Source organism: Ailuropoda melanoleuca, chromosome 6, assembly GCF_002007445.2.
Source record: "Ailuropoda melanoleuca isolate Jingjing chromosome 6, ASM200744v2, whole genome shotgun sequence".
In the NCBI taxonomy this organism is placed as follows: domain Eukaryota; kingdom Metazoa; phylum Chordata; class Mammalia; order Carnivora; family Ursidae; genus Ailuropoda; species Ailuropoda melanoleuca.
Genome location: NC_048223.1, coordinates 121,936,327 through 121,963,985, shown reverse-complemented (window position 1 = coordinate 121,963,985; position 27,659 = coordinate 121,936,327). Strand labels below are relative to the sequence as shown.

General features: G+C 50.4%; 1 protein-coding gene across 5 annotated transcripts in view; it reads left to right on the top strand.

Annotated features, from left to right (window-relative positions):
* Positions 1-27,659, top strand: part of CHST15 (carbohydrate sulfotransferase 15) — a 77,640-nt gene that overhangs the window by 24,641 nt on the left and 25,340 nt on the right. For 3 of the 5 annotated variants that reach the window (XM_019807918.2, XM_034663398.1, XM_034663396.1), the window contains exons 2-5: positions 17,974-19,043; positions 19,746-20,085; positions 21,997-22,143; positions 25,188-25,344. In XM_019807918.2, the coding sequence (XP_019663477.2) occupies positions 18,498-19,043; positions 19,746-20,085; positions 21,997-22,143; positions 25,188-25,344 (1,190 nt within the window). In that variant the 5' untranslated portion in view covers positions 17,974-18,497. Of the gene's footprint in view, positions 1-8,753; positions 8,981-17,973; positions 19,044-19,745; positions 20,086-21,996; positions 22,144-25,187; positions 25,345-26,383; positions 26,755-27,659 lie in introns of those variants that run through there. The other 2 variants (XM_034663397.1, XM_034663399.1) reach the window with 2 other exon arrangements.

The following is a 27,659-nucleotide window of genomic DNA, read 5'->3' as shown; positions in this document are numbered from 1 at the left end:
GGGTGCCTGGCTCCTTGCTCAGCACTGGCCGTGGATTATCTCAGTTCTCCCTGCAGTTCAGTTAGACTAGATATTATCATCATCATCCCCAGTTCTCAGATGGGGAACGGAGGAGGGCTTGGGGTCAGGCCTTGGAGCCAGAATGAGAACCCCAGCTGGCAGATGAACCATGTGCTTGTCACCACCACCCTGTTCCTGGGCAGTTGGCACATGGAACCGCAGAGCCTCCTCGCTGCCACCCCCGGCTCTGCCTGTGACCCCCGGAGCAGGTGAGGACTGGAGGCAGTGACTCCCACAATTAGCCAGATGCTCATTTTTTGCTTCCATCATTCTAATAGCTCAGGCAAAGGTTCTGGGAGCTTTGATATTAAGTATCTGGCTAATTGCTTCGTTTCACACGTTTCGACGCAACTTTTAATGAAATTGGAAAACCCTACTCTACTTGGGGGAAACGATGTTACCATATTTCTCACTTTGTTTCCCCAAATTCCTGATGGCCGAGGCTTCCAGTTAGGAGCTTAATTGCCCAACACATGACATCCTCCACCTGCCCCGCTTGTCAGACTTGAACATCAGCTGAGGTTTTGGGCCGATTGACTGATCTCTCCTCACTTGTGAAATGAGAGCTTTAAACCACATGGTCTCTCAGGTGTCTCGCTCTGTGCTGGTGGCTTCCGTGCCCAATGGGAAGGCAGGTCGTAGACGGTCAGGACAGACGTCGGCTCTCGTCTGCCTCCCTCCTCAAGGCCCAGCCCTGGTGACGGAGCAGCTGGGTCTGAACGAGATGCCGTGGTTTCACTGATGTGAATGGAAATGACTGGCCAGAAAATATCCATAAAAGATAAGTATCTAAGAGCTTCATGCTACCCTTGAACAATGTTCCTAATTTCTTCTTTGAAATCCCCCAAGAGGATTTTAAAGAGGCTTGAAGTATGCTGCTCGCAGGAGTCCTGGCACATCATCGCATCCTCCGGCGTGAGCACAGAGTGTGGTGTCTGGAGGGCTGCTGTCGTGCCGCCCGGGCTGGGGGCCCGCATGCCCAGTGATGCTCAGAGAGAAGGCCAGCCAGAGACTCTGGGATATGCAGACAGCTCCTGTGCTCCAGCTGCAAAGCCTCTTTGTCGGGGAGCTGGTCAGACCCAAGCAGGGGTGCAGGCGAATGGGGCAAAAGCAGGAGGCTGAAGCCAAGGTGTGTGATAACGCAGGCTCTGTGGCCAGAGGCCCTGCGAGGTCCCGGAAAGCTGTGTGGGGAGCTCGGGGGGCCGGGGGGAGCCGCCCTGAGATGGAGGGAGGTGACCCGCAGTCTAGGTAAGGTGCCACCCTGTCTGAGCTGAAGCGGCTCCATCTCTCTTCCAGATTGTGAAGTGAGTGCTTTTGGCCATCGCTAGCATCTTGGGGATTTGTTCCTAATCCTTCACTTTCGCCTTAGGTTTGACGACGACAAAAAGGGTGTGCAAACCTCAGAAACACTGAGTCAGCCATAGACGGTCCAGCCAGGTCCTAACTGTTGGTCCTCAGAAGGTGGAAGGTCACCCCGGTGCCGAAACATTCAGGAAAAAGATCAGCCCCAGTGCTGTGTGGAAGAGTCCAGTCGTTTCTTCCAGCCGGCGTGGTCAGAGGAGGTGGGGGTCAGGCCTGGAAACAGAGGCAGAAGCAGGGACGGACATGACCTGGTGGCCGGGGTGAGAGACAGCCCCGGGTTCGAGCCCCGGGTCGTGTGAAGCGTCCGCTTTCATCCCCCACGCCCGCTGCTCTGCGGGAGCAGAGCCGGCCCACGCTCAGCCCTGTGCCGTGCCGCCAGGAAGCGTTTAACCCGAGCTAGTTCCCCCCACCCGTAAAACCCAGGAAATCCCTCAAGTTCACGAAATGGAGTTGCACGCTGAATTACAGAGGGAATTGGTATCTTACCTCTTCTGAAGTTGAGAAGAGGGGAGAGGAGCAGAGGGGCCACAGAAGAAAAGGGGAAAGAAAGAAAGAAGGACAAAGAAAGGTAATTTGGATTTTTGGTCCATGCTCCGTACTTGACATTTTTGAAACATTTCCAAATCCTTGAATGAAAGCAATCTGAAGGGCGGAGGAGTCTTTCTTTTCCTTTTTGTTGTGAGCTCAGTCCTGGGATTTGCGGCATTGTGCGGAGAGACGGTGGCGGCCGAGTGCTTTCAGAACTTTGCCTGAAAGGGGGTTGTAAGCCCTGAAGATGGGTAAAAACAGAACGGAAAAAACAAACCTCTGGCCACAGATAAGAATCATATAATTTACTAAGACATAGCATTTTGTGTCTTCTTAAGCATGAAAGCTAATTTAGAAAGACGAGGGGTGTGCTTGACATTGGCGGGAATGAGGCACAGTCACGGGCCGCAGGGGCCCAGGCTTCTGCTCCTGCGGACCCAGGGTGGTGGGGGCGGCTCTTGGAGGCCGAGGCCGATGGGGCCCGGGCCAACCCACGGCCCTGTGGTGGAAGCCAGTGCCAGCTGCAGGCCCAGCAGACCCCAGCAAGGGGGTTTTCAGTGACATAAGGACTAGTCCTAGAGAGGCAGAATTTCACCATGGCAGAATTTTAAGTTCTATTTTAAATACCACCCCCGCCCCCCGCATTTATTGGGAATTCTCTGTTTGCGATGTGCTGTAGTTTTTATATGTGTTGCCTGCCTCCTGCCTTCCTTTCTCATTTTCTTCCTTTAGGAAATAGTGGTAAAAGTGAATGAAAGAGGCACTCTGGCCGCCGTGAGGATCACAGTACATGGTCAGGGCGGGGGGCCAGCCCAGGAAGCACACAGAGATGGGGGCTAGAAGGGTTTGGATGGATGATCATGGGGCCCGACTTGGGGTGTGGGGTTCAGGGGGGCCCTTGGCTGACATCTGAAGGGTGACAGGAGTTCATGAGCCAAGCAGGTGGCCAGGGGAGCTGGGGGGTGGCAGTGGGATAGACGGTAGAGGGGCAGAGGGGGCACCCAGGGTCTCTGTTTCTCCTGTCGTGTGGTGGGAGAGTGGGTAAAGTCCCCCTTTACAGCCCAGGGGCCCAGAGCTCAGAGGTTAGGTGGCCTGCCCAAAGCCATACAGTGGTGGTTTTAGGATCTGGAAGTGTCCCCGGACTGCAGGTGCCGCCACGCCTCTGTGTTCCTGCTCCGCTCACCGTGCATTCCTGTGGACTCTAAGTCCAGTGCTCGGGCTTTGGTTCCCCAGCATCTGCTGGGCCTTTGGAGGGATGAGGAAAGCATGATGTAGGCCCTTGGGTTGTGTAGAAGAAAAATTCTCGCTGACTGGGAGCTGACTTGAGGTCCGAACAACTGTGTGCTTTAGCCAAATATTTATTTTACTGAAACAGAGACCAGAGCAGCTCTTGATAGCAAGTCAGCTACAAGGACTTGGTTAAAGTCATTTTTTTTTTTTTTTACGTTGAGACTTTTTTTTTTTTTTTTTTTTGCCCTCTGTAGACAAGTCCCGACCTTTATAATGAGGCCTGAAGGCTTTCCAGATCTTTATGAAAAAGATTCCACTCTGCGGTTAATTTGAAGAGGTTGCTTTGTTTACTTGTTGACACAGAACCGAGGATCCAGAACAGCTCTTGTAGCCCAGCTGTGTGATTTCACACACTGTGTGGCTGCCTCCTCTTTCCCCCTCTGCTGTACTTCCTTGTGAAACAGAGGCGCTCTCCCCTGGGCGAGCAGCAGCCCCTGTTCGTCAGCGAGACGGGCAGAGATGTGGCTGGAGAGAAATGGAGCTATTCTTGGAGAATGTCTCCTTTGCTATGATACTTCAAGTATTGAAACTCAGAGAGGTTTTTTGAAAAATAGAGGCCACTAAACAGTTCAGATGTCTCTACTTCATGGAGAAGAGAACTCCTTTCCCATAGCCTGGCCATATCCACGTTCTGTGTCTGGGGGGTATACTCATCTATAAATAATACTTGCTTGACCTAGTTCTTTTACACGGTTGTGACTGTGGGTGCCCGAGTTGAGTGAGGTTATCAGAAACTGGGTCTGTTTTCTTAAACGTCTAACGGAGGCTTTGAAACCACTATCGTGTAGCTTGGTTCCTTCTGTGGGTCTCTCCTTGCATCTGAAAAGCGGCGCTCGGCTCCGGGTGTCCTGGTGGCCCTGTCACCATGTCACCATGGGGAGGGCTCTTCCCCCGGCCTATTTTGTTCTCTCCAGACCTGGCCCATACGAAGCCTCTGCAGCTTTCCCCCTTCCTGCCTCGCAGCCAGCCTTGGCTGGGTCTTCATACACAGGCTGGCATCCCTCCTGCCGAGCCCAGATTCCCCCCGGGTAGCGGTGGGAGGGAGAGGAGGAGGGGAAATGGGGCCGGTGGTTCAGCTGCTGCTCCTTGGGTGCTCGGTGCTGGCGGCCAACACACAGACATCTCGCGTGGGTTACCCCCCTGGAGGCCTGTGGTAGGTGTAGTGGGGTCTCCGGTCTATAGACGAGCAGACTGAGCCCCCAAAGGGGAAAGCAGCGTGCCCATGGACACACAGCGGCCAGATGGGCATGTGTGTACGTTCACATACTTCTCACTTTGGTTTTTCATCTTTTTTCTCTGCCACTACATTCCTCTTTCCATGAGGGCAATGTGCCCATTCCCACGCCTGTGTACCCATGTGACGCTGGATCCTGGGTCGGTATCATCAAAGTCTCATTTGGCATCAGCGAACAGCACAAGACAGTGTCCTCCGGGTCCCCTTTTGCTCAGGGACCCTTGGTGCTCTTTTGGCCAGTGCGTGCCCACAATTGTAAACGAGCATACTCACTCTGGTGTTTCCATGGCAGCAGTGGGGAAGGCAGGGTGCACTCCCAGGCATACGTCATTCCTAGTGAAATGGGGATGGGATCTTTTTTTAAATGACAGTTGAGCATTACAGTATGTCCAATGGGAAGGTGCTATCGATGCAAAGGTAACCAGAGAAATAAGGCTTCCACATAATGTCCCATTTGTACTTTGTGCAAAGCCCTGTAGTGCCGCCTGACCCTGCTTCGACGGGCCCTGTGGCCTCAGTGCCATCCCCCCAGGCCACCCGAGCTGGGGATGGGGACAAGAGTGCACTCATTTCCCACAGAAGGGGAAACTGAGGCTCAGAGATGAGATCTCCTGTCCTGGGGGCCTTGGCCCGGCCTATTTTCCACTTGTCACACCATTTTATTCAATATTTATTATTATTACTTCATCTTCACTGTCTTTGTGGTGACAAAAGGAATACTGCTCAATGTGAGGACTGCTGTGTGTGGAGACTTTAAAGTGGAGAGCAAATCCCTCCCGCTGCCCACCCCCACGGCTGGCGTGTCTAAGTGTGCGTGTGCGGGGATGGGGAGTTTGGGTTCAGCTTGTGTTTAAATCCAGCTCTGCGTCTTACTTGCGGTTTTCTTACCTGCGTCTTACTTGCTGTGTGATTTAGGACAAGACACTTCACTGCCCAGAGTTTCGGTTTTCTTACCTGCAAAATGGAACAATTGCATGTATTTTTAGCACGGCTTCGTTGCCGAGGTAGACGGGAGGCAGCGCGGTTCCTGCCGTAGAACAGGTGCTCAGTTCCTATGGGTTCGCTTCCCTCTGGTCTATAGCAGTGGTTCTCAGACTCACCTCCAGGGCACCCTGCAGGCAGAAGACCGTCCCCACTGGGGTGCCCCAGCTAGGCCTAAGCCGTGTGCAGACGGCAAGGCAAGCTGCAACTCTGCAGATTTTGTACCATTTAGTGATCCATCTGAGCTTAGCTTTACTTAAAAACAATGCTTGTCATGTTGGAAATGTTTACATATTTTGAACATGGAAGCTTCAAATTGTCTTGTAGCTTCCTGCAGCCCTTGGCACACCTGCCCACAGCCCTGGGGGGCTGGTACACCTCCCCACAGTCCTGGGGGGCTGGTGCACCTGCCATATCCCTGGGGTCTAAACACCCAAGCTGGGGTTGGTGCTGGGCTGCTCCTTGCCTCTTGCCACTCCAAGTAAGGGCCAGGCCTGTGGGCCGATGGTGAATGTCCATTGCCTGCAGACGACGCCCTGGAGAAATCCCGTTTCACCTTGTTCTAAAAACCTCCCCTGGACATGGTGATTCCGTCAGAGCGTTCACTCTTTCCACCAAAAAGAAAGAAATTCCAAAGGACTGTTTTCAGGAGGTTCTTCTTATTCAAGGGTTAACCAGACTCTTGGTTTGCTTATCTTTGGAAATAAAACAATGTTTAAAACTATTCAGATCAGCAAAGCCATCTGGTGGGGAGTACGCAGCTGCTTCCCGTTCAACTGTGCCGCCTTTAATTTATTCATTGAAGGGCGCCGCCGTACATCTGCAAAATCATTATTCGCACTTGGGTTTGAACATGTGAGCTATGTGTCTATGCGAGACCTCTCTTCTTCGCCCGAACTGAAGGACATCTGGGTTGGGCTTCCCCTGCTCTTCGATGGCCTTCCACTCTTCCTGAATTCCTGTCCGAGCACGCAGGAGGGTTCTGGGGACTCAGCCGGGGGCGGGGGGCACCCTGCCCCTTTTAGCCCTGAGATGTCATCTTTGTGCCTTATACTCAGAGCTGCTGCTGCTGTTTATTCACTTTGCTGTTTGTGTTAAGGGAACACTGTTGAACGCCAGCTAGCATCTGCCTCTCATTTTTGCGGTCTGGCTGCACAAGAGATACAGTGAGCCCTCGGCCCACATTGCATCCCTTTTTTCTGGTTAGTCAAGGTTCGTGGCAGGTGTTGGAACCCTGGAAAGCGTGCATAAGGAATAGTAACAGAATATACCACATACCTGGGTTCCTGGGATCACCGGACCATGTGATGTGTCTGCTTTGGGAAGAAGAGGGTGAGGGTCTAAGGGGTGCCGGGGTTTGCCTCGGGTCACGTGCTGGTTAAGAGAGGCTTGGAAGGTGCTCCACCCAAGCCTTTTGATCCCCAGGTCTGCTCGCTCTCTACTCTACGTCGTATGGGGGAGGAGGGGTAGAGGATCCCATTCTCTGGGCTGCAGTGTCCCCATCTGTCAAGTGGAAATGCCAATTGGGCTTTCCTCTTAGAGTGTCGTGATGTATAGACGGGATCATCCAAAAAGTCCCAGCCTGGTGTCTGGGCACAAGGAAACCCTAATAAATTTAAGCTCATGTCACATTTATTGTTGTCACTCAGTGGCTGAAGCCCTGTCCTGGATATCTGCCGGGAGTTTGCTCCTTCGCTCATTACTTAAAAAAAAAAAAAATTAGTGGGTACCCATGCGATGCCAGGCACGGTAGGTATAGAAGCTTGTGTGGGAGATCCAGTGCCTGCACCGATTGAAATTCGGGGCTGAGCGTTGCTGACTCTGCCCTCGAAGAGCTTACAGGGAGACAGGACGGCCGGTGGGCTGGGTGGAGGCTGCTCTTGCTGCCCCAGGTGCCTTGATTTCTGAGCGGGTTTCTCCCAGAGCCGCTATTTCACCTGATGGTGTGGTGCGGGACAGAGGTCATGGACTTTGCAAACAGGCCTGCAGTTGCATTTCGGTCCTGGCACTGGCTGGCCACAGCAGGGTTCCACGTATGTGTTCACCCAGCTGTGCCTCAGTCTCCCACATGTAACATGGGGGTCGCAGTGCTGACCTCAGAAGGTTGCCATCAAGGAGGGAACTCACATTGGGGCGCCTTGGTGGCTCAGCTGGTTGAGCGCCCCGACTCTTGATTTTGGCTCAGGTCATGACCTCAGGGTTGTGAGATCAAGCCCCGCGTCGGGCTTTGTGCTCAGTGTAGAGTCTGCTTGAGATTTTCTCCCTCTGCCCTTCCCCCTCCACTCTTCTCTCTCTCTCTCTCAAAAAAAAAAAAAGGATGGGAACTCACATGGTGCTCTCATCCTCTGGGGTCCCTGAAAGCCCTATTTTGGGTCTGCACAAAGGGTAATATTTAAGTTTGAATTTTGAATTCCTTAAAACAGACAGAACATTGCTTCCTTGAAATGCTTTACCTTATGTGATGGTCGTTGCTTTCTTGCCAAGAGGCATTAGGTAGGCAGGTTTCATAGCAGATCGTGAAAGCTCGTCTCCAGTAGCTTCTACCTTAATAGAAAACCACTGTCGGTCGATCTATAAGCTTGAGTGAAAAATCTAGTACCTAAATCTAGTCTGGATTTGCACGACCCCTGGCAACAATAAAATGAGCCACCAGAAATTGTTTTTCCCCCCAGCTGGTTTCAGAGAAAGAAAATTGTCAGCCGTGTCACAAAGACCTTTAGCGTCTCGTACGCATTGAAGTCATCGTGGGACAGCTGCGGCATGAGTGTCTCCGAGTCTCCTGTCCACCCTTCCCTTCTGCTGGGGAAATCTCGTCGTGCTGTGCGTGGCAGAGACGGGGGTGTCTGGCTGTGTCTCCTGCACAAGGGAGCGGGGGCACGTGACCCTACTGGAGAGCCACCAGTTCAGAGAATATTGAAAGATCCCATTCGTCCCCCCTGCCTTCAACCGGCAGAGATCCCGTGGGTCCATGTCCCTGTTGTGAGGACGCCTCTCAGCTCCGTGAACCCGTGCTGGTTCTCCCGGGGTTTGCAGACTCTCGGGGCCGGTGGGGGGGGGGGCTTGCGGGGCTGCCCTTGAAATGGAATATGTGATTCTGAGTGTGGGCATATTTCTGGAGCCTCTGGAGACTTTGTTCTGGAGTTCGATGGAACATTCCAGAGGGCCTGGGCTATGTTTTTTTTATTTGTTGCCTCAGCAAATGCAGTGGGTGCTTGATAAACATGTGCTTAAGGGCGTGGGCTAAGGAGAAAACACTTCGTGTCTTTGGGGCTAATTGTGCAGCTTTTGTTTTGCCTAGCATAAAGGAGGTGCGCACCGGCTTCTCCGTGCTTGCTGCGAGACCGCCGGCTTCTTAGCGGCCCTCGAAGACAGAAAAATGATGGCAGTGGGTTTGTATCAGGGGAACATTCACTTGAAATCATACACCTGTGAGTGTCTGGGCTGAAAGAGGAAGTGCCAGCTCCAGGTTTTACCTACAAGGAAGCAGGCCCAGAGATGCAGTGACTTGCCCTGGGGACCAGCCAGGTTAGTGATCAGGACAGGATTGAGAACACGCTGGGGAATATCAGGGGCCGCGTGCAGTAGCTTGCTGCCTGGTTGGGAAGGTGCTCCTTTTGTGGCTATCAAGTTTCAAAGCCCAGAGTCCAGGAAGCTACCACCTCAGCCATCTAGGTTTCAGGCTTTTCCCTTTGATGCGCAAAAACAAAAGGGGCAGGGGGCTTCGGGGCTTGTCTGCATCCCTGCATCCCGCACACGGGGCCCTTTCCATTCCTCCCTGCTGTCTCAGCTTCAGCATTCGGTGAATGTACCAGCCCTACCTCTGTCCCCTGCCCCACACTTGGCACCAGGCCAGCCTCTGCAAACCTTGTCCCTATCCCGGCTCCCCCGCTGTCGTGCCCATCGTACTTTGCAGCTGGAGCAGACGTGCCTGCATGATGAATAGAGTCTGAATTGAGACAGTTTAAGACTCAGTGTCCTGGGGCTGACAAGGGGATTGAAGGAGGTACCTGCCTTGCCCCTCTATATCCGCCGCCACATGTCCAGGGCCCCCTGTCCTGTATCTCTGTGCAAATCTGTTCTTTAGGAAAGAATTTCTGGAGGATGGGAAGGGGCTGGGAGGAACTACCAGACTGTCCGAGGCCAGGCCAGGGTGATGGGGTGGAGGTGCGGATGGGCTCCCCGTTGATGAGGTGCTGGGGCAGGGGTGGGGAGACAGGGATCAGGACGCTGGATCTCTGTGATGAGCTGCGCGTCCTTGGGGAAGTACAGAATCCCACTGGGCCTCGATTTCCTTGCCTGTGAAATGCGGGCCTGGCTGAGCGGGTCCCCACAGGTTGGATTCCCTGGAGCCTGCCCAGGTGTTGACCTGGGCCCTGACTCCCCACCATCATTCTTGAGGTGTTCAGGTCTGTCATAGCAGGAAGGACTTTACGGTAGAAGTCCCCAGGAATTCTCCATGAATTCCTTTCTGTTTTTACCTCCTGTCTGCAAAGAAGCGGCTTGCTTAGCCCAAACCTTTAGGTCTTTGGGGATGGGCCCATTTCTGGAAAACTGGTCCTCCATGGTAAGCACTGAGCAGGTTATGGATGGATGATGATTCTGAAGGGGCTGAGCTTTTCCCAAGTTGCACCCCCAGCTGCCTCAGACTCTCCAGGGCTCCCCACCCTGGTTACCAGGGCACCGGAATGATCCCAGTCGGCTCTGCTCATTAGCATCTTCCTTCTGCTATAAAACCTGGCTATTCTTTCCTCTTCCTCTGTGCCGCTTCTCGCTGCCACCTGCCTCTTCTCATTCATTACTTCGGATTAGTTGCAGATGGGAAAATTGGACACCCGTGCCTAGAATTATGTATACATTGCAAGCAACTAGGCCTGGAGTGAGGGCCCGAGGGCTTCTCTAGAAGAATGCAAAGAACACCTGTCACATACTGAGGTTTGCTAGGTGCCAGATGCCAGATGAAGCATTTTGTATCTATTATCTCATTTCCCCTTCACATCCATGGTAGGCGACACAGATGGTTTTACTCCCATTTTACAGATGAGGGAATAAAGTCACAGAATGGGTAAGTCAGTTGCCTGAGATGATACAGCTGGCAGGGAGTGGATTCTGATCGAAATGCAGGTCAGCCTGACTCCAAAGCCTACAATGCGTTGTTTGCATTGCTCAGAAAACATTTTTGGGGGGGCGCCTGGGTAGCACAGTCGTTAAGCGTCTGCCTTCGGCTCAGGGCATGATCCTGGCGTTCCAGGATCGAGTCCCACATCGGGCTCCTCTGCTGAGAGCCTGCTTCTTCCTCTCCCACTCCCCCTCCTTGTGTTCCCTCTCTCGCTGGCTGTCTCTCTGTCACATAAATAAATAAAATCTTTAAAAAAAAAACATTTTTTACTACATCCCAACTTTCTACGAAGTTGCAAATCATTGGGCCTCTAGACCAGATGCAAGGGAGGAGTTGGCTGCATCCTGTGGAGATCTGATCACAGAGGAAACGCCTGTTTCTATAGGGATGTATTTTATGGGTTGTAAGAATAGTTGGGAATATATTTTCTATACTGTAAGGCATGAGAAGTGGTCATTATTAACAAGTATGTTGATGATGAACTTACTATATAGTCAAGTATGCTTTAAAAATAATTCTTGAAAACTGCCTGTGTTTCGGATGACACACATTTTGGGCCCACCAGGAAGACCCTGCAGGTCGCACAGTTTGAAAACCCCTGTTTTAGACAAAGCACGGATGAGGTGTCTCCGTCATCAGGAAAGGTGCAGTCTGGCAACGACACCATAAGGACTCGGCTATAGGAAGGGCTTGCTCAAGGAAGCACAGAAGAAACCACAGTGGCCCCCGAGCGAGGCAAGGAAGAAGGTGTCTTTATCAGGAAGTGGGGAGGATGGGGTCAGTTGTCCAGATCACAAAGCAGAACAGCTGTCTTTGTCACAAACACACATTTTGCCAGAAAGTAACCTGGTGTGTGACATTTGGGCAGCTATGTCTTGTTCGAGAACAGCTGCCATCTGGGTTTCCAGCACTGTTTTGGCATATCTGCTTCTGGCGTTAGTCAAGGGATTCTATTAGGCAAAAGCATTGATTCAGTTGATGCACTGGTTCTTTGGATGAATTGCTTTGGCCTGAATCGCTCACGATTCACTTTGCTCATATAAACACACTTTTTTGGAACTTCTAAACATAAAAGTATACCAGTGTAACTTAGTAACACCTAGTGTTTATAACCTGTGGGAGAGTGTATCAGTTAGCTTCTATCACATACCAGACCACCCCAGGCACTGCCAAGCCGCCATGTTCTTCCCACGGTGACGACAAAGGTGCAGAGGGCAAATGGGTACACATGCTGTGTCTTATGGCCTGGTCTTGGGACTGGCATGTTGTCACTTCTGCCTCATTCTGTTGGCCAAAGCCAGTCTCCACACTCAAACCAAAGGGTGGAGACACGTACCCCGTTGCTTGTGGTGAAGGAGCTGCCCATTCATGTGATGGAAGGTAGAATACAGGACAGGATGGTGAACTGGAACCAATAATGCAGTCTGCCGTAAAGAGTAATCAGCTACTTACCAAATATTTCTCGTGGGCTGCGACTATGTCTATATAAAAAGAGCCACCATTTTTATTTTATTTTATTTTTTTAAAGATTTTATTTATTTATTTGACAGAGATAGAGACAGCCAGCGAGAGAGGGAACACAAGCAGGGGGAGTGGGAGAGGAAGAAGCAGGCTCATAGCGGAGGAGCCTGACGTGGGGCTCGATCCCATAACGCCGGGATCACGCCCTGAGCTGAAGACAGACGCTTAACCGCTGTGCCACCCAGGCGCCCCAAGAGCCACCATTTTTAAAAAAGATTTTATTTATTTATTTGAGATAGAGTGAGAGTGAGTGAGTGAGAGAGAGCGAGCATGAGCGGGGCGTGGGGGATAGTGCAGAGGGAGAGGGAGAAGCAGGCTCTCCACTGAGCAGGGAGCCCGACACAGGGCCCAATCCCAGGACCCTGGGATCATGACCTGAGCTGAAGGCAGACGCTTCACCGACTGAGCCACCCAGGTGCCCCCAAAAGAGCCAAGATTTATTTAGCACTTACTATGGGCCACTTGTCTAAGCACTTTATATGAATTGATCACTTAATGCTTACAGCATTGAGCTATGGGAGAGGTCCTGCGAGCGTTCCCCGTCTACATGCAGGGAAACAGGAGGAGGGGAGTATGACTTGCTCAATGTCAAAGCCGAGTGTCCAGGCCCACCACCCAGGCTATGGTGCTGTGTGTGATTTGCTACTGTCAGGGATTTCTTTTGAGAATCCAGAGGCCCAGATCACTTAATCGACTTGTCTAAAGTCTCCGGGTGGACACGGCTCTGGGATCCTGGCCCACAGGACTGCTGACTGGCTTCCTTCCACTACGCTGTAGCCAGTGAGCCATCCTTGAGGGTCGTAGCTTTATTCTGTTGATTGACTGCATAGGGATCAAAAGCATAAAACTCCAGCATCAGGTTGAAACTGGCAATCTGTTGCTTGTACAGGACTCCTCAGGCTTGCTGCCTCTCAGTCTCAGAGACAATCTTCTGTCTTTGAGTTAAATATGAAAAATGCTCCTTCTTGTACTTGTTGATGAGTGTATTTCCATATGCATAGCCCAAAGAGAAGTGTCAGCAGTTAGACATGCTAATCAGAAGAAAGCCTTGTGTTTTCGTAAAGGTTACTTAAGACCCATCACATTTTTTTCCCTTAAAGCATTCAAGTAAAATAACGTAATTAGCTATTTTTTCCCTCCTCCCAGAGGGCAGATATAAATGGTCTACCTAAATGAAGCTATTTATTTAAGTCCATCCAGATTTCTTTTGAAGTTTTGTACATCTTTCTTCTGCTGTATCAGCTCATAGCTACAATAATTTAATAAGTTTTTCCTAGGGTGAAATTGGATGCCCTTTATCGATCTTACACCAAAGGGGCATTCAATTACTTACTCTAAAGTGGTATTTCTGGGTCTCTCAATTACAATTTTGTTATAAATGGCTTGCTAATGATGCTTGGGGTGCATAGGTTAATAGGGGGCATCCTAGCCAGGGCTGGGTAATTGAACGCTTTCTATTTTGGGACCAGTCATCTGATCTTGCACAGGGGTACAGGTTCCCACACTTGCTGTCTGCCTCCATAGGGCACAGCACGGAGCCCAGGCTGGGAAGCGATCTCACTGAAATGTATACCTGAGTACTTGGTTTAGTACCTGCCTGGGAGCACAAGGGTCCTGACTCATCTGAGTCGACTGGCACCAAAACGGGAACATTCCAGACAGGTAAAGTGCAAGGGACGCGTGTTGCTTATTTTTTTAAGGAAGAATCACCTGAGCGTTAGGTTTCTGTGGGACTGTTCTCAGGATGATTTGTGGCACATGGGAAAGGCCAGTTCAGGAGTATAACAGCAATCCCTTTTGCTTTCAATACAGTCACATGAATTCAGTTTTTCTTCACTGGGTTATGTTAGTTAATAGTTATACATCTTGCAAAGATCCTTTTGAGAGCATATGGGGTGTGCGTCCTTTTTTGCACTTGGACAAATCTCAGCCCTGATTCCTCCTGCCTTCCGGGCCTTATAGGATCTGGCTCCTGCTTCCTCTCCCATCTGGTTCCTACCCCCCACCCGCCCAGAACCCAGGCATCTACCCTCCTGGTGGTCCCCCTGGGCTTTGCTCCCCAGCTTCTCTCCTTCACAGGGTCTTTACTTCTCCTGAGCCCCACATGGCTGGCTTCCTTCTCATTATTCAGGTGTCCCCTCCCAGCTACACTTCTCTGGACATCCTGCTGCTGGACCCCCTGTCCTGTCTGCGTGCAAGTCTCACCTGGGGGTGGAGGTCAGTGCATGGAACAGCCCCTGGCCATGAAGAATGATCTGGCCCTACTGCTGCCTTAGAGAACGCCTGTTGTTATGGTTTCATTGTATTCTCCCTTTGTATTTTCTTCATTGCCTTTATCAGTGTCTGCGATGAGATTATTCCTTTGTCATGTTTATTGTCTTTTGCCCTGTAGCCCCTGACTCCTGGTGGGATATAAGCTCCTGGTAGGGAAGAGCCTCACTGTCACGGTCACTTCTGTACCACTCCTGTCCAGTCAGCCAGAACTTGGTCTGGAAGCCTCAAAGCTCCAGGCCCTGCACTGACAAGGGCCCCAGTCATGTCTGGGATATGGTCAAAGCACTTCTTTTTAATCGACATCATCAAGGGGTATTTCACATACCAGATACTGGTTATATGTTTTGGTAAAACTTGTAAGATAGTTTGATATTGTTTACCCATCCAACAAACTCCAACTGTCCAAACACCAGCTGAATTGTCCTACAATTTAGTTTAGTTCCAGTAGTAACTACCCGGAGCTCGCACAGACCCCACAAGTTAAGGGCTCAGTCCCCCAAGACTGCCCCCACTTCAGATGCCAGTTACAAGTCCCGGGTCCCAAGGCTACCCAACTTCTGTCTGATCTGGCTACAAATTCAGAGGTTCCCACAAGGCCCTCCTGAGGTCTGATAATTCACTAGAACAATGTAGAGAACTCAGACAGCGCCTTACTTACTATTACCAGTTATTAAGGATACAACTCAGGAGAGCCGGATGGAAGACATGCCTGGGGCAAGACAAGGGGGGAGGGGCGCGGAGCCACCCTCCTAGCAGCACCTCCTTGTGTTCACCAACTAGAAAGCTCTCCAGATCCTGTCATTTTGGGGGTTTTTCTGGAGCTTCCATTACATAAGCATGCTTAATAAATAATCGGCCTTTGAGGACTAACTCACTTGCTTCCCTGGAGGTTGGGGAAGTGAGGCTGTAAGTTCCAGCCTTCTCACTGTCCAATCGAGGCTTGGGCTTTCTGGCCACCAGCCCCATCCTGAAGCTATCAGGGGTTCCCCGAAGAGTCATCTCATTAGCATAAATTCAGCTGTGGCTGAACGGGGCTTGTTCTGAATAACAAAAAAAAATGCTCCCCTCACCCCTTCATTTGGGAAATTCCAAGGGTTTCAGAAGCTATTGCCAAGAACTGGGGACAAAGACGACATGTTTATTTTTTATTCTCTTACCCCCCCATCTTCTGTTGGCTTTGGGCCTCCGCAGCCCCACTGCATGGCAGCCGGGCCTGCTCCAAGCTTCCCCTTCAGAAGAGAGCTGCCCAGCAAAGGAACAAACAAGTGAATGAGTTGTCACCCCAGGTCTCGGGCTCCCTGTTCTGTGTTTAAGAAGCAAGACTGGAGTAGAGGTCTGGCTGGAGGATGCAGCCTGCCCAGGGGTGCAAATGCGTGGGCTCACCACATCCCAGAGCCTCCCTGTTGAGACTGCCCACTTCCCCGACGACCCAGATCTATTTACTTACTCCGCTTGTAAGAAGAAACCTTTGATTTTGTTTAGGAGTATTTTGCCCATTCTGCTGGGTCCAGATTTTGTACATTCTTGTCTTAGAGCTTCAAAGACTCTGTTTCTTTTCTTTTTTTTTTTAGAAGTCTAATTAGACTTTCTGCAGCCAGAGACACAGAAGGGTGTGAACATGTTCCACACTGAGCTCCTGGTCGGAGCCTCCTTTTAGCCCTGCTTGGCCTTGTCTTCAACATGTAAAAAAATGTTTTCTTGGCTTAGCGATAGGATTTCCAAGTAGGGGATCTTGCCCTTTTGTTTCTTTGGTTTGGAAGAATTGTTTGTACCAAGTGATGGGTCAAGGGTGGCTGAGCGAGTGGGAGGCAGAGATTTGAGCCTTGAGGCTCCTGTCACGTCTCTCCAACTGCTCTCAGAAATGAGCGGGCGGCGGAGCCCCAGGCGTTGGCCTGGTTCCAGAACAGTTTGCTCCCGCACACCCCTGATCCTCTGCTCTTCCCAGAACTGCCCTGACCCCAATCTCAGCCTCCCTTAACTAGCATTTCTCAAGCTGGTTCCTTGTGACATTAGGAGAATTCCATGGCCAATTATGTTTTGGAAATTTTGCATCTTATATTCCTCTCCTGTGGATTCACAGGGCTCATTAGCATATTAAGGGCCCCAAAAAGTCCTGTTGTAAAGAAATCTGTTTGATTTTGTCCATCTTACCTTTTCTCCAAGTAATTTAAGCACAGAACACGTAACCACAACGTGCAGAACACCGAGTGGGAGGCATTTTAGGAAGCGCTGCTTGGCTATTTTTTTGGTTAGTGTATTTTGATAAAGCCTGGGCCTTTCTGTCCAAGGGAAGGGAAGGTTCCTGCTGGTGAGTCCTCATTGTTCAGCCTTCTAGCCAATACGAGGAGGCTTTAATGCAGGGTTAGTTCATCCCACCTTCTCTGGGGACAGGTAGGATTGTTTGAGGGCTGTGTATGGGGGCCAAGTTGAAGGTGAGTCTACTGCCTTTGAGTACCACTCAAGCCCTAAGGAAAAATAATGTGATAGAATCTCCCATCTTTGATTCCACTTTGAACAGTCTTGGCATTCACTGACAATTAAAAATCATAATTGTAATGGTCATTGATGATGCTTTTATTAATGTTGCCTACCTTTTAGGGGTTGCTAATAACTATGTGTAGGCATTATGCAAACTCTTTGTGTGTTAACTAATTTAGTACTGGCTGCAAGCTTATAAGGGAGGTAACTCTGACCCTAATTTTACTGGGGAGGGAGGCAAAGCTCAGAGAGGTTACATGGCCCGCTGGAGGTCACACAGCTAGTTAGTGGTGGCCTGCCATTATTGGAAACTAAGTCTCCTTTTTTGCTGTTTTTACAACATCTACAAAGAAGTGTCATCATTTGGGCAACTATACATTTTATAACCACAGAATTCTGTTAATGGATTTTTAAGAATCGTGTTTTCCCCAGGATGATGAAAGTGAAAAATGATTTCAGGGTCTGAATGTTATGTTACTCAGGGGAATACTGCACGTTGGGTTTAATTGCTTAATAACTTAAAGTCAAATGGTTTTTTTTATATGATGCACTCTACTGAAGGAGAGAATCTTTTCAGTGTTTCTAAATTTTCATTAACTTTTGCCTCCTAAACTGATAATAAAGGTTAGTTCTTGGTAAGAGACTATGGGTGCTATTGGGAGAGAAAAAACATATTTTCTCTATACGCTCCTACCCTGACCAGGCTGATTCTTGGATAGTTTGTTGATTTAAAAACATGGATGCTTCAGTTCATTTCTCAACTTACAGTCACTGACCGTGCATGCATCTGGGAATGACTAGGAAGTCCTGAGATTCGGGGACTCAGGACTCAGCTGTGGTGTGGCTGGGGCATTAGAGGGTATATGGGCTGTGCAAAATCTGAGCTGTTTGACGCGCTGGTGGGGGTGGTGCTGGAGCCACTTTTGGTGGCAGAGATCGAACCCCAAAGCCAAGCACCAGGCACCTAAAAGCTCTCCTTTTATTCCATGTGATTTTCTATGACTTGCTCGTGGCCCAGCAGACTGACTGAAACCTGGAGTAGAAAAGAGAACTTCTCTCCTGGGAAGGTGATCCCAGGGTATGGCTATCACCACGTCATGTAATAAAACCTCTTTTCTTTGTTGTTCAGGTAATCGAACATTTTAAAGATTTTGCTCCCCCTGAAGAGGAAACCTTTTGAAGGAGTGCGGGATGTAGGAGAAGAAATCTCCGCCAGCCTCTCCAAGGATGGCTTGCCGACCCCCCCCTCGCTGAGACCATGCTCTCTGCTAATCTCTTGGGTGTCTCCGTGCTCTCCAGTGAGAATTCCTCCACTTCATTTTGTGCCATGGGAAAAACCTGAAGGGCAGGCAGAATTGTTCCCAATCGTGTGGATTCTTCTAAGATTGCAGTGGCTCTTCCAGAACATGACAGTTGGAGATCACTTCTTTTTGTTGTCTTTTGGAGTTGAACCAAAGAAGGCCCTTGCCTCATTCTCCAGGGCTTTGGTGCCTGCTCTTTTTTATATTCTATTTGTTTCCGTTGCCTGTGCCTTAAAACCATCTTATCTCATCGAAAGACATCCTTAAAGTTTTTCCAGCACAACTTGCATGCATCCGGGCTCCTCAGGGGCTCGCCCATGGCTCTGTGGGCCAGCCGTCCAAGGGCATTACCATGAGGCACTGCATTAATTGCTGCATACAGTTGTTGCCCAACAACGAGTACAAACAGCACATCGGCTGCGGAGAAGGCCCCCTTCACGGTCACCCGGAGTGCCCCGCGTGCAAAGGAGAGAACAAAATTGTGCTCCGTGTGGACGGTAAGCAGATGAACTTGCTTGCTGTTCTCGAGGTGAGGGCCGAGGGGAATGAGAGCTGGAGCAGGTTTCTGCGCTTCAAGAAGGGGAAGCGATGTAGCCTCGTGTTTGGATTGATGATCATGACCTTGGTGATGGCATCTTACATCCTTTCTGGGGCCCACCAAGAGCTTCTGATCTCCTCGCCTTTCCATTACGGAGCCTTCCCCAGCAATCCCAGCTTGACGGACGGCGAAAACCCGAGTGACACAAAAGAGCATCATCACCAACCCTCTGTAAATAACATCTCATACGTGAAAGACTACGCAAGCATTAAATTAATTATCAACAGCATCACAGCCAGGATAGAGTTCACGACCAGGCAACTCCCAGACATAGAAGATCTCAAGAAGCAGGAATTGCATGTGAGTAGCCTTGTGCTAATCTCTATTGAGTGATTGATGAGATTGATTTTTAAAAATAGATGCTTCCTTTTCTGCACCATGTTTGGGAACACAGTAAAGAAAAATGACCAAAAAATTTCTCAGGTATAACAAGGATAATTTGACAGCCTCACAGATCAGAGGGCCCTGGGAGGGGGCTGTCTGTTCCTGATGTTTATTCACACCAAGGAGGAAATTCGAGGTACTGAATGGCAAAGCTAGAAATACCAAAGGGCCACCCCTTCTCATAATTCCATTGCAGGACTTGAAACGCCGCCATGGTGGTTAAACTTTTTTTTGTAGATCACCATCATTCTGTTTCTATTGTGTCCTAATTAGTATTTTTGTCTCTAATGGTCATTTAAATACACAACTAGTAAAAAGATTCCAACTGTGAAATTTAATTAGATTGCTGTGCGTGCTGGCGTGTGCGTGTAGGATGGATTTTGAGTAAGCTTTTATCTTCATTCTCTCCAAATTTTCGTTTTATTTTGGGCTAAGGAAAAACATGGTCTTGGCTGTGTACCAAGCTTTGCTTTATTTTAGTGTTTAGCCATTGTCAAATGATACTGCAAATGTGAACACCGTAACGAGAGTCAGGGCATGACCGCATCGTGGTTAGAACGTGTTCTTGCTAATTTCCCCCCTCCGTGTGTCTCGCCCTCTTTTTCTCTTTCGTTGCAGATGTTTTCAGTAATCCCCAATAAATTTCTTCCAAATAGCAAGAGCCCCTGTTGGTACGAGGAGTTCACGGGCAGGAACACCACCGACCCGTACCTGACCAACTCCTACGTGCTCTACTCCAAGCGCTTCCGCTCCACCTTCGACGCCCTGCGCAAGGCCTTCTGGGGCCACCTGTCCCACGCCAGCGGGAAGCACTTCCGCCTCCGCTGCCTGCCGCGCTTCTACATCATCGGGCAGCCCAAGTGCGGCACCACCGACCTCTACGACCGCCTGCGGCTGCACCCGGAAGTCAAGTTCTCCGCCATCAAGGAGCCCCACTGGTGGACCCGGAAGCGCTTCGGTGAGCGCGAGGGGTCGCCGCGGGGCGGGACCTGCGTGCCGGTGCCAAGTCTCTTCCTGTCGCCTCCTCCTGCCTCAGTCCTTTGGTGGTTCCGCCGCGCTTGGCGCAGGTCTGTCCCGCGGGGCGGGTGCCCGGCGCGGTGCTCAGGGCCGCCAGGGAGGCAGCGCAGGAGGTGAGGAAACACCTTGAGACGCCGAGAGCAGGCAGTTCGCTCGTCCAGGCCCCCCCGCCCCCGCACAAACATCCGCGGGGCTGGACCTAGCTCCCAGCCACCCAGAGAGCATTTATTGAGTGCCAGCTGTATGACGGGGAAGGGTGCCAGGTGGGCGTTTTTCTGGGGCTGTGCCCCCCAGCTTTGTACTGTGGCCCCCAGAGCCCCCACCCCCACCCCAGGGGGACACTGTGGGAAGAAAGGCTGCCATGCCGGGTGAGTGCGAGCTTCTGGCTGGCTCCTCCGAGGGCTGTGAACACGTCTTCGAGCTGCTTTGGGCCTCATTTTTTCTCTGACCTGCACCATCCGTCTGCCTCAAGCGCAGAAGGAAAATCACACGGACATGATTCTGGGCGACCTGGCTCACAGCACCCCTTGCACACAGGGATGACTTTGGATATGGCTCCCACTCAGCCCCAGCCACCCTGCAACCCTCGGGTCACTGTTTCCTCCTCTTAACCTTTTCCCTTCTGCCAGGAGACGTTCAGTCACTTCGACAAATGCCAAAAGCTGGGGCGGAACTCCAGGGCGTGTTTCATGTAAAGGACCAGGTTGCTTAGAAGGGGATCTTAAAAGGTTTCCTTCGAAGAGCCTGCTAGGTTTAGATCAAGTCCTGTTTGTTTCCTGACAAATTGACTTAATCCTTTTTATGTTCTTCCTGGAGTGAACCAAGAGAAGTGTAAATGTGTCTTTCGTGGTTTGGCAGAGGCATCTGTGGGAGCCCTGGTGTCACGTAGGGTGCTGTCCCTGCACAGCTCACCACTTGCCCTCATGAGAACCAGCCTCCCACTGGCGGGGACGAGGGAAACACACAGGGGCGCGTGCTTCTGGGATCTGGTACTCAGAGTCTTCTTGAACCTCTTGCTCTTTTGCACATGGACATTTTCCCTCCACTTTCTATTAACCTTGGTAGCTGTGGTTTGGGGGCAGTGTTGTGTTGTTAATAGAGTTGCATGCAAAATTGACCCATTTTTAAGGCAAAGGGCAAATTTCTGCTGCGTTGGGCGATGGCAGAATGACTAGTAAGTTCAACCGCGTGTCCTGGGATTCTGGGACAATGCCCCTTGTTTGGACAGACAGACGACCTGCTTGATCAAACAGGCCAGAGAGAGAAAGAAGCTCCGATAAAAACTCCTTTTCTGGAGCGCCTGGGTGGCTCAGTCGGTTAAGCATCTGCTTTTGGCTCAGGGCAGGATCCCAGGGCCCTGGGATGGAGCCCTGTGTTGGGGAGCCTGCTTCTCCCTCTGCCCTTTCGCTGCTTGTTCTCTCTCTCTCTCTCTCTCAAATAAAATCTTTAAAAACCCTCCCATTCCTGTTTGATACAGTGTGTGCATTTTGGATGCCTTGCTGCCCAGCCACTTCAGGGCCCCAGCTGGTGCCCCTGTCAGCCAGCCCCCAAAGTCTGGCCTTCCAAGCAGATGTGTTCATAGTTCTTGAACGGGTGTGCCATCCTAGAAGCTGCCACTTGCAGCTCAATGGTGGTCTCCCACCCCTCGAAGTGAGCAGGCTAAAGAGGTCAGCCAATTTGCGGACATTCTCCCTGCGAGCCCCTTCCGGCAGCTCACTTGGGTGGAGCCTCGGCTGCTGCAGCTGGGCCCTGGGCCTTTACATCCCTCTCTGTCTCTTCCCGGGAGGCCACCCACCCCCCCCCAACAGTGGCCGATTTGTCCTCAGTAACTCCTGCTTCTTGGTTCTCGTAGGGATTGTCCGCCTGAGAGACGGGCTTCGGGACCGCTACCCCGTGGAAGATTACCTGGACCTCTTCGACCTGGCTGCACACCAGATCCATCAAGGCCTGCAGGCCGGCTCTGCACAGGAGCAGAGCCGGATGACTAGAATCATTATCGGTACGGCTTCTGTGTGACTCCCCACAGGGGCCGCTCCTGCCTGGGGCCCAGCCGCCACTTCCACTGGGCTCCTTCTGCTCTACGGCTGGCCTGGCTTTTGCTGTGGCCTGGGGAACATTTGCAGGAGGCCTGCTGTCTCGGTGGAGGGCACGCTTCCAACCTGGCCATCACTCTTACGGCTGTGTGAAATGTTCACATCACTGACATAATTTCTGGAAAGCAGAAATGTTGAGCAGACTTTTTAGTACACGGAGACGGCCATGTACCTGGAATGTTTTTTTTCCTAAAAATTGACATTTTTTTGTTTTTATTTAAATGAAGCACATGTGCTTGGTTTCTCTTCATGACATACCAGTCTAAGTTTGGATGGGGGAGCGTAAAATTAACCGGTTAGTCATTGATTTACTATCTTGGCCTTTGGAATTCCTGGCCCCAGGACCTGGTAAAGACAGAGGCAATCTCTCCAGAAACAGATACAGCCCTGATGCATTGTTGGTGACTAATTGCTGTTGAAAAAGCCTAGCCGTTGTCAAGTTAATGCCTTTAGACATTCAAAATGAGGTGGCTTGATTAATAACCTTTTTTTTTTTTTAATTCACAAGAACGTTTATAAAGAACCTACCTATTCGCTCTTTGTATTGGATTCAGCTTAGGAGAAGACATCCACTCACACCTTCTGAAAGAGAGAAATCTGGCCACATAGTTTCCTTAAATTGGTTACCTGAGGCAGCAATCTGTTTTTTTATTTTCCTAAATCTATTATATTTTGATTCTCCGAATTCAGTGACTCTGTTAGCAACTAAGAGGAATTGTAATTAACCATTCGAAAGGTGGCTCTTTGCTTTTGACTCTTGCTGTCCTAGGAGATAGGCTTACATGCCTAAGCCCTGATTTATTTGTTGTTTTGTTTTTTTTAACCCAAAGAAATCAAGTTCTGAGAGCTGGATGAGATCATACACCACTCCCACCCCGGTGTGAGTTGGCTACTAGCTATTTTCTTGCAGCCTTGGGTCCACACACCTTAGATCACAAGTCTAATTAATATTTGACTGTGACTCCCACACCGTATGCCTCTGGGAGAATCTCATGTTCTTATGAAAGAGCTAAAAATATACATCCTAGGGCTAGGAAATAGAGCCTAAGATAATGAATGAAAAAGGAAAGCCTTAGTTTGGTTTTCTAATTTTACTTAACTTCGAGATTTAAGAAGGAAAATTAAAGAAAAAATTTGCTGCTCTGATATTTACCTAAAGCAGAGTTGGGGGGAGTTTCAGGTAGTGGAGAGGTGTGGGGAAAGCTGGCAGCTCACCCGCCCATGCCACCAGGCAGCTCTGTGCCGTGTGACGAGTCCATCTTCGTATTCCTGCGCTCGGCCTGCACATCTGTTCAATGGGCTTGCTGGACCAGCTCCATTCCAGCCCTGGAACGTGATTCAGCTTCAGCTTCCTCTGGTTAGATCTTTGGTAGAGAGTAGGGGGTCGGTCTGCATCTCGGCTCAGGGCTGAGAGAGAGCCTTTCCTTAGTGGTCTGGGCTGATGGCTGGGGTTACGAAGGGTTTGAGTGGCCGGGTTTTCAGGGGTGGGGCTCTAGACACACTGAAGTGCCCCTGCCTCTGCTCTCAGGGCACCCTGCTCTACCCTGTCCACGTGCTCACGTGGGGGACTGATTGCATATGGAGTTGTCGGCCCCCCCTAGATTGCAAGGTTGGACAGGAGAGGGGATTGTCTGTCTTATTTCCCTCGTCTATCCCAAGCACAGTGCCAGGCACTTAGTAGACACCAAATGAATGCTTTCTGGATGAATGGATGTGAAGTGAACGGAGGATGAATGGATGGATGGAAGGACGGACGGACTGGAGGATGGACAAGTGTCCATGGTTGTAGAAGTAGTGTATTTATGAGATTTGACGGAATTGTGCCAGTTTAGTTGTAGATACTTCTCTTGTTCTAATATTCTTGTATTCATTGTGAGGAGAATTTTCAAAGGACTTCTGATTGACTTGTCTTTCCTATATCCCATGGTATTATTTTTAAAAAAAGAGAAGAGAGGAAAGACCAGAACAGAAATGCTCACCTGAATGTGATTGCACATCCAATAGAACAGATGGGGCCTGTTTGCCAGCTCCCTGCATTATTGTGATGCACTCATCACTGATCAGAGACACTAGTCTTTTGGCTCAGGTTTTCCCTGAATAAGTGACTTTTGTGGCGTATCAAATACCCACGTAAAATGTCGGGAAATTGAATTTGTATGTAATTGATCGATTTGCCTTTCTTTCTAAATCTTCTAAAAAAAAAAAGTCAGGGAATGTGGTTCAAGTATCTGAGTGAGAGATACAGCCTCAGGGCTGTCCTAGAATGTGTATTTAACATTTCATCCTTCATTCATACAGACCATGATAGAAAAGGGCTGGACCCACTCCCTGTCCACCCAGTCAGCACGGAGTGAGTGCCAGCTGTGTGCAGGGCGATGGGGTGGGTGGGCACTCAGGACACAGCACCTCCAGACTGAGGTCCCGTGAGCCTTCCCGCAAAATCTTCCCCTTGGTTTGGTCTCAGGGCGTGCTGGGGACCAGCCGTGGGTTGTGATTTCATGGAAAATCCAATGCAGATTGCATCTAATTTCCTAATGAAGGTCAGCTTTCCCAAACTACTCCTTCATCCCTGGTGCTTTTTGAAGGGAACCATCTAGTACATTCTCAGTGGGCCTTTAAAATGCCACGGAGCTGTGCACCATGAGCAATGTCAAATATCATGAAATTGGGAGGCCAGATGTTTGTAGAGGGTTTTTTTTAACACATCCTGGAGAGGAGCTGGGAGGAAGCAGATGCTCAGCGTTGCCTGGATCACCTTGATTTCCAGACAGCGACCTCTGGGTGGGAGCAGGGGAGGTCACTGTGGCAGAGGGGCCTTGTCAGCCTCCTCTTCCTGGAGTCCTGTGTCACCGTGGAGCCTGGTTTTGTCCCTAGCAGCTAGGTCCCTAGCAGCTGCCCTGTGGGAGCCCGCAACTCAGCGCTGCTCATGTGCAGTGTTCTCTGTTTCTAGGGGAGGCCAGTGCCTCCACCATGTGGGACAACAATGCCTGGACCTTCTTCTATGACAACAGCACGGATGGAGAGCCGCCCTTTCTGACCCAGGACTTCATTCACGCCTTTCAGCCAGACGCAAAACTTATCGTCATGCTCAGGGACCCTGTGGAGAGGTGAGCACTTTGGATTTCTTGTATTTGGGGTGAAAAAGTAGTTTGGAAGAACAGCCTCCCTTCTCATCATGAACAAGATCTTCCTTCTTTTTTTTTTTTTTTTTTTTTTAAATAAACAAGCTTAACTTGCAATGTTACTGCTATTTCTTATGTAAATGTTATTGTTGGTGCAATCTTCACTGGGTCTAAACAAATTGTGGATTGTTTCCTTAGACCTTCTGACTGGTCTGTGGACCTTCAGCCTCTGGCCTTTTTGACTTGGGGACGTGGGACCCTCCTTGGTTATTGTGCGAAACCCCCTTGGAATCAGGGGATGTCAGGGTTTCCCAAGGGGTTTGGCTCCCACGATTCCTTGTGTCCCGACCTGAGCGAGGCCTTTATCCCTATCAGCTCCAAGTATTCAGTCTCCCCCTTTCCTTGAAAGGCCAAAAGGAGGAGAGATGATAGGTAAGGCTGCTTTGTCGTAAAAAAGCAGGGGTCGCCCAGTATGTCCAAGGCACAGCTAGCATGAGACTTTGTAGTGTGGGGGTGGCCGGGTCGGCACTGGTGATGCTTGGGTCATGATGAAGCCAGTGGGGATGACAGAAGCCTGGGGCTTCCAGGACCTGAAATTCACTTAGCGCGACAATCCGCGCAGTACTATCCCATCAGAGAGAGGAGCCCTCAGGCGGCTCTAGGACCCTAGAGTGGGAGTCCCCCACCCAAGATGACCAGTCCAGCTTGGTGACAATAGTCTTTCTGTTATGAAATCAAGTCTGTCTTTTGGGAGCATCCACACTGGATCTGTTTCTTCCCCATAGACCCAAGGGTCACGTTCCCCAAGCGGGAGAGCCTGCCAGATGTCGAAGCAGACCCAGCCCTCCGTGTCTCCCTTTCCTTTGGGCTACCCACCTCTTGTTACCAGTTGAACTATGCCCTTTGCAAGGATGTGTTGAGTCACCCCCTAGTCACCCCCTCCCCATACGTGTGAGTGTGATCTTGTTTGAAAACAGGGTCTATGCAGATGGACTCAAGTTAAGATGAGGTCCTATTGGATTAGGGTGTCCCCTAATCCGGTGGTTGGTGTCCACGTGAAAAGAGCACATCTGGACACAGGGAGAGCACTACGTGATGACGGAGGCAGAGACCGGAGTAACGTGTCTGCAGGCCAAGGAACGCCGAGGATTGTCAACTGGCAGCTGGAGATGGGCCTGGAACAGAGCCTCCCTCAGAACCCCCAGCAGGACCCTACCCCGCCGACACCAGGATTCCAGACTAGCATCTTTCAGGAGGGCCAGAGAATGAACTCCCGCGGTCACCAGCCGTGAGACGGTGGTAGTTTGTCGCAGTAGCCCTAGGAGTCTAGTAGGCTGTGAATACCTTCACGGATGGGCATGTGTTCCTGGCCTCAGATCCTTGCCGGTGATGGAAGTAAGACATGCTTGTTGTGGAAATTTTAGGAAGTACACCGGAAAGCTATAAAGGAAAACTATTATAAAAAGCACCTCTAATCTCCCATCAAATAGCTCTTATTTATGTTGGGTGTTTTTCTTCCAGACTGCTTACCTATGCAGCTAAGTGGTGTGTGTGTGTGTGTGTGTGTGTGTGTGTGTGTGTGTACACACATAATTGTAAGGACACAGAGTCTTATAACTTGCTTCGTTCGTTTCACTTTGTTGCCCCCAAAGGACATGACTTGAAGTCCTGCCCTGCTCACACCTCCCTGAATTTATCTCTCTGTCCTTTCAGTGGAGTTCTCAAAATGGCCCCTGTGGCTCTGAATGTCATCTGGTCAGAGGGGACCTGGATTATCCCCCTCCATCTCCGCCCTGGCAGCCCTCCTGGTGCTATGCCATAAGGCACATCTATATGTCCCAGATGGTTCCACTCTGGTTCCGTCCTCCTTTCAACCTCAGGAATCCATCGGTCTGGTTCTGAGGCAGCCACTGACCTTGGAGCAGCTCGCCTCATCCTACCTTCTAGTTCCCACACTTCAGAGGCATGAGTTTGGCCCTTCTGCTCACGGAGTGAGCTGGTCCCCCTCAGTCTGAGAACAGTTGACACAAACCAGTCGTGCTCTTGTGTAGACATGATTATGTAACTGTCAGCCTTGAAAGGAAAGGTTCAGTGACTAAGTGACCCCTCGCCGCCCACTGAGGTGTTTTCACAGCTGCTCTGCCTCCCTCCCCCAGACAGCCCCCAGCTGCAGTTCACAAGGTTGGAACATTCTCTCAAGAGTGTGCTTTCTGCTCCCTGAATGTCTTCCTGTCACATCTCCCTAGTTCCTCGTTCTGAGGAAGGTCACACTGCACCTCAACCTCAGGGGGCCAAGAGAG